General features: G+C 45.7%; 1 protein-coding gene across 1 annotated transcript in view; it reads left to right on the top strand.

Moving 5' to 3' along the window:
- The window catches only part of Sag (S-antigen visual arrestin), a 40,830-nt gene that overhangs the window by 6,397 nt on the left and 23,597 nt on the right, over positions 1–10,836 (top strand). The window contains exons 3-5 of the mRNA XM_055616837.1: positions 2,546–2,590; positions 4,280–4,473; positions 7,384–7,443. Of these exons, the coding sequence (XP_055472812.1) occupies positions 2,546–2,590; positions 4,280–4,473; positions 7,384–7,443 (299 nt within the window). The remainder of the gene's footprint in view (positions 1–2,545; positions 2,591–4,279; positions 4,474–7,383; positions 7,444–10,836) is intronic.

The following is a 10,836-nucleotide window of genomic DNA, read 5'->3' as shown; positions in this document are numbered from 1 at the left end:
GAAAGAAAGAAAGAAAGAAAGAAAGAAAGAAAGAAAGAAAGAAAGAACTGATTTGTAGCTCAGAATCATTTGCCTAGTACAAGGCCCTGGGCTCAGTCTTCAGTACTAAAGGAAACAAATTCATCTCTCTGCTTCTTGACTGTACATGCAATATGGCCAGCTGCCTCAAACTCCTGTTTCCACATTTTCCCCAGCATGATAGACATACCCTCAAACTGATGCTAAGAAAGCACCAAAATTCTCAAATAAGGCTTTGAACAAGGGAAGATTTCTAAAGCAAATGGGTTTAAGAAACCAGAGACAGCAGGAACTGTCTTAATCTTAAAACTTTAAATGCTTGGGTCTAAGGGAGGCAGTACCGGAACACCACTGTCAATAGGTTCATACATGCTGCCACTTCTTATATCCCCAGAGCCACCCAGACTCTGGGAAACACCCAGGAATCCAGTTATGTGTAGGAAAAGAAACTGTTCCTTGTGTATTTTTTTCCTAACACAAAATCAATACTTTTCAACCTTTCAAATGCAAAAAGAAAGAAGGTCAAAAGAACAGCAATGGCAATGGCAATGACTGGGGATGCTGAGGAACTGTGGGCTGCTGATGGGAGTGTACGGTGCTGCAGCCACTGGGAAAGCAGCTTGGCAGTTTTCTTAAGAACTAAACATATCCTTACCATATGACCCAATAACAGCACTCCTGATTATTTACTGAGAAGTGAACCCTATTCCTACAAAACCTTCCTTGGATGTGGTTGTTCATAGCAGCTCCAGAAACCAAAAAGAAATAAAATCTCTCTTCAGCATATGAATAACGCTAAACAAACTGTGGTATATCCATACCATGGACTACCATTCAATGATAAAAGAGAACAAACAGCCAGTTCTTATGGCACACACCTGTAATCTCCGTACTTGGGAGGCTGAGGCAGGAGGAATGAGAATCTGAGGTTAGCCTGGGTTGTATAGGAAAACCCTTTCAAAGAAAGAAAGAAAGAGAAAAAGAGAGAGAAAGAGAAAGAGAAAGAGAAAGGAAAGAAAGAAAGAAAGAAAGAAAGAAAGAAAGAAAGAAAGAAAGAAAGAGAAAAGCAAAGAAATGTATCAAGTGTGAGCTATTGCTATATGCAACAGCTTATAGATCTCTAAGGCATTATGCTGGGTAAAAAGAGCAATCTCAGAGGGGTGCACACTTCATGACTCACTTATACAGCATTCTCAAGATGACAAAATCCTAAAAACAGTGCTTTCCAGGAGCTGGGGATGATAGGAGCAGGAATGGGTGGTATAATAGAGCCCAAAGGAGGCCCTTCCAATGCCTAGACAGTTCTAAATCTAGACTGTGGTGGCCACACAGCTCTCCATTGGTGATAAAGTACACACCCGTTGTGTGCTTGACCACCTCCTCATTTAGCTCTGTAAGTATGTAAGTTATAAGTACAGGATGCAACTGGGGATGAAGGATATAGGAGCCCTCTGTACTAGCTTTGTAACTTCCTCTGGCTTGATAAGCATTTTCCTATCAAATGTTCGAAGGAAGTGTGGGGGAAATTGGCAGTTTTAAGCACTGAGGATAAAGCTGTCCTCAGTGGGTAGGCTGCTTGCTGCTAAGACTGACAACCTGAATTTTATCCCCAGCATTTTAAAAATTACTATTCTTACCAGGTGGTGGTACACACACCTTTAATTCTAGCATTTGGGAGGCAAAGGCAGGTGAATCTCTAGGAGTGTGAGGCCAGCCTGGTCGGCCAAGTGAATTCCAGGACAGCCAAGGCTACACAGAGAAACCCTGTCTCAAAAAACAACAACAAAACATGATTCTTGAGCTGAAGAGGTGGCTTAGTGGTTAAGAGCAATGGGTGCTCTTCCAGAGGTCCTGAGTTCAATTCCCAGCAACCACGTAATTGTCTGTAATGGGATCTGATTTCTTCTTCCGGTGTATGTGAAGACAAAGCGCACACACACACACATATAATTATGTGCGTGAATGTGCACATGAGCTCTCGGAAGACAAAAGCCGTGTTAGATCCCCCGAAACTGGAGCTACAGACAGTTGTATGTTGCCACATGGTTGCTGGAAACCAAAACTAGGTCCTGAGCAGGAGCAACAAGTGCTCTTAACTGCTGAGCCATCTCTCCCGCTCCTAAAGCAAACATTCTTTTTATTTTATTTTGTTTTTTGAGACAGGGTTTCTCTGTGTAGCCTTGGCTGTTCTGGATTCACTTTGTAGACCAGGCTGGCCTTGAGCTCAGAGATCCGCCTGCCTCTGCCTCTCTGAGTGCGGGGACCAGGGGTATGCACCACTGCGCCTGGCTCAAATACTATTCCTCAAAACAATAAAAAGCAAGCAAGCCGGTTGGTGAATCAGACCTAGAAAGAGGAGGCTTGCTTTATGGTCATCTCCAAGACTAGACTGGGCTACGTGAGACCCTGTCTCAACATCCCACCTCCAAAATGAAAACAGAAGGCACCGCGTTGCCCAGAGTGGTGAAGTCAGCTATCCGACTCTTCTGGTGTGACCTCACTCCCTGGGTTTTCTCTTTCGGTTTAGATGGAGTTGTCCTAGTGGATCCTGAGCTTGTGAAAGGGAAGAAAGGTGAGCTGAGCCCCTTGCTGCTCCTCCTTGCAGAAAAGGCCTAGTCGCCTCGCCCATCTTCCTGGCAGTGAAGGTTATCTGCGGGTAGGAGGAAACCATGCCTGCTGAGAATAAACCCAGAGTTTATTCTTGTGCTTCCTTTCGAAGTTCTGTTCCATGGTATTACAGTGTCCTTGAGATCTCTGGCAGTTTTGCTGTGTGTGGCAAGCCATTTGTTACTAATGACAGTTGCAAAAACTGAATTAGAACAGATTCAAGCTATGTTTATGATAATGTCGCTGACTCAGTTCCATTCTAAATATGCCTTTGGAGTGGTTGCTACTGGCAACCACAAGGCATTGTTCTAATCCTTGGATGTACCCCCTGGAATATGTCAGGTGTGGGGGTGTCAACAGTGTGAGGGGTGAAAGGGGAGCACAGCAGGAATGGCAGAACATAGCTCTCCTGTTTTCCCCACCTTCCTTGATGCTCTGCAGCTCTCTGGCTTGAACCCAACCAGTCCCTGCCCCTTACCACACAGGGATTCAGTTATCAGGGAAAACGACAGCTTAGTGGGCAGAAATCCAGGCCCACCATGGGCACCTTTCTCAAGGACTCACCTCAAAGGAAGGCTGCATGAGTGGTGAGTGGTTTGTCTGAGTCGGCAGTTAAGGGGCAGCTGGCCTCAGAACTGACACAGAGAGAATTCTCAACCGGAGCCAGGGCACTTGAGGTACCACTTCCGACCAACCTTACAATGGAGAGCTGTGTCCTTCCTGCCTTCAAAGCGCTTGAAGTGAACTTTCATACACTGGGCACAGGCTCCCTTTAATCAGACAAAATTTTGGGAAGTGGTGATTTAGAGAATGCTTAAATGTGCTCTAGAGCAATGTACAAAGACCCTCAGCGAAACTTCCAGCCTTTGATTTTTGTCTCCCTGCCTGGCCTGGGCCTTTGGCTGCTCCCTCAGCCTCAGACATATGTCTCAGGCATAGGCCTGTTTTGCTTCCAGCACTGTTTGTTCTGCCCTCTCTAGCCCAAGCAAGAAAGTTAGCAGCATTTCAGACATCCAACTCCAGATCCCCAAGCTGCCAGACCAGGAGGAGAGAGGGTGGGAGAGAGAAAACAGTAAGGCCAGGTGGGCTGCAAGTGTTGTCTGCCCACATATTTTTTTTAATGTATTACATTTTTACTTATGTAGTGTGTGTGTGTGTGTGTGTGTGTGTGTGTGTGTGTGTGTGTGTGTGTAAGCACACATATATGTGGAGTGGGTACACAAGTCCTTAGGTGCGCATGTGGAGATCAGGGGACAACTCGTGGAGAGTCGATTCCCTCCTGCTATCATGTGGGTCCTGGAAATTGAATTTTGGTTGTCAGGATTAAAAAGCAGACACCTTTACTCAATTAGCCCTGTCCACAAATGTCTACCCTCATAGCAAAACAGTACGGTCGCCAGGGAGATGCCTCCTAATCCATGACAGTCCCGTTTGGGAGAATGAACTTTAACCCTAGGAACCTGCTGATTCTCTCAAATGTGTCAACCAGCTGCATAGTATTATTATCCCAGCCCCTGTTCCTCCCAGGATGCAGCAGAGCCTGGCATCCTGGGTGTGGTGCAGTCACTCTGTTGCTGGCTCGGCCCAGTGGAAGTGGCTGAGGTAGATGGGCCTGTGCGGTGGACCAAATCTAATGTATGCCTCTTCTTCCCAGTGTATGTCACTCTGACGTGTGCCTTCCGCTATGGCCAGGAGGACATCGATGTGATTGGCCTGACCTTCCGCAGGGACCTGTATTTTTCTCGGGTCCAGGTATACCCTCCTGTTGGGGCTGTGAGCGCCCCCACCCAACTGCAGGAGAGCCTGCTCAAGAAATTGGGAAACAACTCGTATCCATTTCTGCTCACGGTGAGCCTTCCTTCCCATGCCTACTCCCGGACTTGCCTCCTTCAGCCACCGCACATTGCAATGGGAACGGGGCAAAGAGAAGGGGCAGAGGGAGGATTTCACATCTTTGGGCCTGTAAATTGCACCCTTTAAGGAAATTCTAGATTGCATGGTCTGTGATTGTCTAGTTTTTTAAGTCTTTGAAAATAACCTCCCTGCCTCTGAAGGCACCATTTCAACCTGCCCTTTGGATATTTTCCTTCATCTGACCACCTAATTAGATGAGTATGTGTTCTGTCTTCTCTCATTCAGCTATAAAAAGAAACTGGTAGACATGACCCTCAGTTGGCCCCAGGAAGTTCTAAAGCAATCAAGCAAGAAACACCAATGGGACAGGAGATCTTGATAGAGCAAATGCCATCCTTTACCCCTTAGCCCAGCCCTGCTTCCCTTCAGGGTGCTGGGAATTGAATCATGACCTTACTCTGTCCCCTCACCTTGCCTGAGGGCCACGTATCACCTAGTGAAACCCTAAGCCCTGGGCAAGAGCTGGACATGAGAAGTTTCTTCCGCCCTTTCTGTTTGCACAGTTACTATCTTATTGACACAAGCTCCTCCAAAGTGATGTGGCTCAACCTTAAAAAAAAAAAAAACAAGAAGTAGGGGATGGAGAGATGGCTCAGAGGTTAAGAGCGCTGGCTGTTCCAAAGGTCTTTCAAAGGCCCTGAGTTCAATTCCCAGGAACTACATGGTGGCTCACAACCATCTATAATGAGACCTTGTGCCCTCTGAGTGCAGGCACACAGGCAGAAGAATAATGTATAAATAATAAATAAATAAATCTTTAAAACAATAAGAAGTAGCCAGGCGGTGGTGGTGCACACCTTTAGTCCTAGCACTCAGGAGGCAGAGACAGGTGGATCTCTGTGACTTCAAGGCTAGCCTGGCCTACAGAGTGAGTTCCAGGACAGCCAGGGCTACACAAAGAAGCCCTGTCTCAATAAATAAATAAATAAATAAATACATACATACATACATACATACATACATACATACATACATACATACATACAAGTCAAGAAGCATTGTCTAAGTCAGAACATGGTTGAACCCCCCCCCCAAAACATGACACCATGTAAGAGAAACAAGACACAAAAGGAGAAACAGTATCATGAAACAATGGGTGTAGCCCCATTAATTTAGATAGAAAGTAAGAGATGAGGTCTGCTGTCAGGGTGCACAGGGATTTCAGGCTTCATGAATAGAGCTTCTCTTTGGAATGATGGAAAAGTTCTAGAGACAAATGGTGGTGACAATTATGGGGTACTATGAACAGTTTAAACCACAATGAAACATACATTGAAATCAACTAAAATTTTATGTTATGCTATTTTACCACAATTGTTATGTAAAGTTTCTTTTTAAAGATTATTTAGCCAGGTGTGGCGGTGCATGCCTTTAATTTTAGACAGTGGATCTCTGAGTTCAAAACCACTTGGCTCTACAGAGCATGTTCCAGGATAGGCCCGTACCACACAGAGAAACACTGTCTCAAAATAAATATGTACATGTGTGTATATCTATGTGATATGTATTATATATATCATAGATGGCCCTGGGTACCCTATGCACCTGTGCTAAGAACCTGAAGTGGCATAGTATTTTGAAATGTGTATAAAACCTTTAGAGGACAGGTATGTCAGTACACGCCTTTAATCCCAGCACTAGGGAGGCAGAGTCAGGAAGATCTCTGAGTTCAAGGCCAGCCTGGTCTACAGAATGGGTTCCAGGCAGCCAGAACTACACAGATAAACCTTATCTCAACCCTTACCCCGAAAAATACAAAAAATAAAAACAAAAGAAAATTTGTTGCAAATGGAATTTTTTTTTTTTTTTCTGGCTGTCCTGGAGCTTGCTGTATGAATCAGGCTGGCCTTGAACTCAGATCCTCCTGCCTCTGACTCACAAGTGCTGGGATTAGAGGCATGGGCCAACATGACTGAGTGGAAATGGGTTCTTTAAGTTTTGGAGGGATATCTTGGTGCTGGAGCGTTTGTCTGGTATGCATAAATTTGGTCCCCTGCACAGAATGACAAAAAAAAAAAAAAAAGCAACAGCCAAGGGCTAGAGAGATGGTCAGTGGTTAGCTGCTCTTGCAGAGGACCAAGGTTTGGTTTTCAGCATCCGAATGGCGGCTTACACCTGTCTGTAACTTCAGTTTCAGAGGCTCCATCAACCCTCTTTGGGCCTCCGTGAGCACCAGGCACACGTGCAGTACACGTACACATGCAGGCAAACATTCACACACATAATATTTAGAAATTAATAAATATTTTAAGAGCATGCTTTCTCAGCCATGAATCTCAGCAACAGATGAGCAGAGGCAGGAACGTTAAAAGTTTAAGGCTGGCATAATGGAACTAGAGAAAGACCCTGTCCCCTTGCCACTAAGTGTATGATTTTGACCTGATGGTTCACTTTCTAGCAATATAACACATAACATTAGTTGGCTAAAACTGGACTAAAGGCTTTGAAGGTATATATTTATTGTGTATTGTTTGTAAGTGTCCAACAAAGAGGAACGGCTACTTGAAGTGTGCATTGTAGAAGCTCTAAGCGCTGTGGAGAGAAATTGTTTGTGATGTGTAAAAATGGCTAGAAAGATGTCTGAATAGGATAAGGGCTGGTGAGGTGAATGAACCAGATAATGAGCCGCATTTGGTCCCAGTGAGCGCACTGGGGCCCATGTGATGAACACATGTCCTGGGTACAACCTCCTTCCTATGTCTATGTGCATGTTAGAGGTTTTTGGAAATAAATCAGCGTTGGGCTGGGTGTTAAAACAGCAGAATTCTGTCTGTTTGTATCATCTCACATGATGGTTTTATACAGCATGTAGAAGGAAATGATTGTATACTTGTGTCATTCCAGTTTCCTGACTACCTGCCATGTTCAGTGATGTTGCAGCCTGCTCCACAAGATGTTGGGAAGGTGAGTTAAAAAAGAAATGCCACAGATTCATCCCCCTTCAGCAGGCTTTTTAAAATTTTATTTATTGTTTTATTAATTATAGTTTATTCACTTTGTATTTCAGCTGTAGCCCCCTCCCTCATCTCCTGTCATGCTCCTCCCCCAGCCCACCGATATGGGAAGTCCTCCTCCCCCCTCCCTCTGACCCTAGCCTATCAGGTCTCATCAGGACTGGCTACATTGTCTTCTGTGGCCTGGTAAGGCTGCACCACCCCCCGTCAGGGGGAGGTGATCAAAGAGCAGGCCAATCAGTTCATGTCAGAGACAGTCCCTGTTCCCATTACTAGGAAACCCACTTCGACACCAAGTTGCCATGGGCTACATCTGTGCAGGGGTTCTAGGTTATCTCCATGAATAGTCCTTGTTTGGAGTATCAGTCTCAGAAAGGACCCCTGTGCCCAGATTTTTTTTTCTCTCCTTGTGGAGCTCCTGTCCCCTCCAGATCTATCTATCTCTCCCTTCTTTCATAAGATTCCCTGCACTCTGCCCAAAGGTGGGCTATGAGTCTCAGCACCTGCTTTGATACCCTGCTGGATAGAGTCTTTCAGAGTCCCTCTGTGGTAGACTCCTAAAATCTGTACACCTAAAGAAGCTAAGCAAAAAGGAGGACCCTGGGTAAAAATGCTCAATCCTCATTCAGAAAGGCAAATGGGATGGACATCCGAAGAGGAAGAAAACAGGGAACAGGTCAACAGGCTTTTGAGACTGAGACTGGCCTTGGACTCCTGATCTTTCTGCTTCTACCTCCCAAGGGTTGGGATGATAGTCACAAGCTACCACGCTTTTCTTTCTTTCCTTCTTTCTTTCTCTCTTTCTTTCATATTAGATGGCCACAGGCACTATGGAAATCCTCAGGCTTGTGTGAGGGAGAGACAATGGATGGCATTTAAAGTCAGAATCTTTATTGTAGGAAAAGGGTAAAGCCAGACTCTCGGGAGAGAGGCCCCGCTACCTGAAGCAGACAGAACATGCTCAGACTGTTTTCTGCCACTAGCTAAATGAAGGGAGAAGGGATGAAGGATGGGAGCTGAGGTCAGGGTGGACAGCATAGGGCACACAGGTCTTGAAGACTTGGTTTTGAGCCTGAGTGACATGGAAATTACTAGAGGGGCTGAGTAGCAGGCTCTGACTCAGGGTTACAAAGGAGCAAGAATGGATCTGAAGTTGGTCAAGCATGTGCTATGAAGGGGAAAGGAGGGAAAGAGGGTGTGACCAGGATGGACCAGGGACTACAAGCACGAAGAAGAGAATGAAGACCAGAGGAGAAGTGGTAGGTGCTGGCTTGCCTGGGCCCCAAGACTGACCATGATGACAGGTCTGTAACTGAGTATGGAGGACAGTGGACAGTGATATATATAAAGACAGTGACACATATAAAGATGGTGTTTATCAACGTGCTATCATCACCCTCTCGTGGTTCATAGATCAGAGATGGCACTAAAAATAAACTGGAATGGGATAGCATAGAATAGAATTGAACTAAATGAGATGGGATGGGCGTGCTCAGAACTGGTCACACATAGCAAAGGCCAATGTCATGTCATGAGAGTGGTTTTACACTGATGTGTCTGCTTTCTGGGCCTCACTAGAAATATTACTTCTAAAACATTTACATACCCTGGTCCAGGGAAGCTGAGGACAACTGAGATCAGGGATAAGGTGGTCACTCGAGAAGGGGACCGGGAGCTAAGGAAATACAACTGAGTCTTGTCAGGTCCATCAGTGCTCTTTCAAGAAGGCCCCAAATCCTGATTCTTAGTTGACTTTTCTGGAGTTTTGCAACACTGTGCAGGTCAGAGCCCCTCCCATCCTTTCTATTCTTAGAAGGTGGGAGGACTTCTGGACTGCGAACCTCCAACATCCTGGAGCTGGGGACTTGGTTGCAGCTAGGGGGCTTGAGGGACACATAGGCAATTATTAGAAATATAATATATGTATTTAACATATATGAATATAATACATGTCATTTAATGTACCACAGGTTACATGTTACATTCTTATATAAGATTATGTAATTTATTTGATGTTATAGCAATAAAATAGTATATAATATATATAATATACTTCACCACTATATAATGGTTATACAGTATAATACCTTACCATTACATAACAGCTAGGCAGAAATTTTAAAGTACATGATATCTTTTTATGTTACTATTCAGTTTTACACGGCTATAGAGAGAGTGAATGCTTCAACCTAGGGGAGCCTCAGAGCCCAGTGAGGCCTGTGGAAGTGCGTGTCTTGGTTCAGAGACCAGCGCAGAGTTGGAGAGATAGGTGGGATGGGTGGGTGACAGAGCAGGCTGCCTACACACTGCCTGGCTGATGGAAATGACCCTGGACACTCGTTTCTCTTCAACACAGTAAGAGGTGCTGTGTAGGTCTGTGGCTCAGCTGTCACCATTGACACGTGGCATTGAGTCACATGAGACTCCCTCGCTGCCTCAGCTTTCCTGTCTGGGAAGAGACCAGGGTGTCCTGGGCCTGCACAGGGAGCCGAGGGCTCAGTATCACAGGCAAATGCATCCGTTCCATCCGTGCAGGGTTAGACGTTCTCTTTTGTTTTGAGAATAAGGTGATCTTGCCATCTTACTTCATGTAGAAGGAAAAATACAACCACTGTGAGCCACTGCTGTCTGGCCAGGCTTGGCTTTGGAGGAGCCATTGACGTCAGAGTGTTTGCAGCCCGGCAGGGCTTGTAACCCTCCCAGCGCCATGAACACCTGTGTCGGTCTCCACTTCTGTGCGCAGCATTAAGTCAGGGGTTCACACAAGGTCAGGTTCACATTTGTGGACAAAGTAGAGGGAGGCATGGACCTTCAGGGACTCCAAAGGCACACCTCAGGAGGCATGTTGGCAGGATGTCCTTCTGCAGTGGCTCTTGGCCCTTTGCTTACTCCTTGTGCTGGCTAATTTATGTCAATTTGAAACAGGCTAGAATCATCTGAGATGAAGGAGCCTCAATTAAGAAAATGACTTCAAAGATCAGGCTGCAGGGGGCGGGGTTGAAGCAGGGTTTCTATCTGAGATCCTGGCTGTCCTGGAATTCTGTAGACTAGGCTGGCCTTGAACTCAGAAATCCTCCTGCCTCTGCCTTTTCAGTGTTTGGATTAAAGGTGTGCACCACCACTGCTCAGATAGAACATTTTCTTAACTAGTGACAGATGGAGGACCCAGCCCATTGTGGATGGTGCCATCCCTGGGCTGGTGGTCCTGGGTTCTAGAAGAAAGCAGGCTGAGCAAGCCATGTGAGCAAGTCAGTAAGCAGCACCTCTCCATGGCCCCTGCATCTCCTGCCTCCAGGTTCCTGCCCAGGTTTCTACTTCCTTTGTGATGGACAGTGATGTGGAA

Source organism: Psammomys obesus, unplaced genomic scaffold (assembly GCF_907164565.1).
Source record: "Psammomys obesus unplaced genomic scaffold, mPsaObe1.curated_primary_1811, whole genome shotgun sequence".
Taxonomy (NCBI): Eukaryota; Metazoa; Chordata; class Mammalia; order Rodentia; family Muridae; genus Psammomys; species Psammomys obesus.
This window is presented reverse-complemented; position numbering and strand designations above follow the sequence as displayed.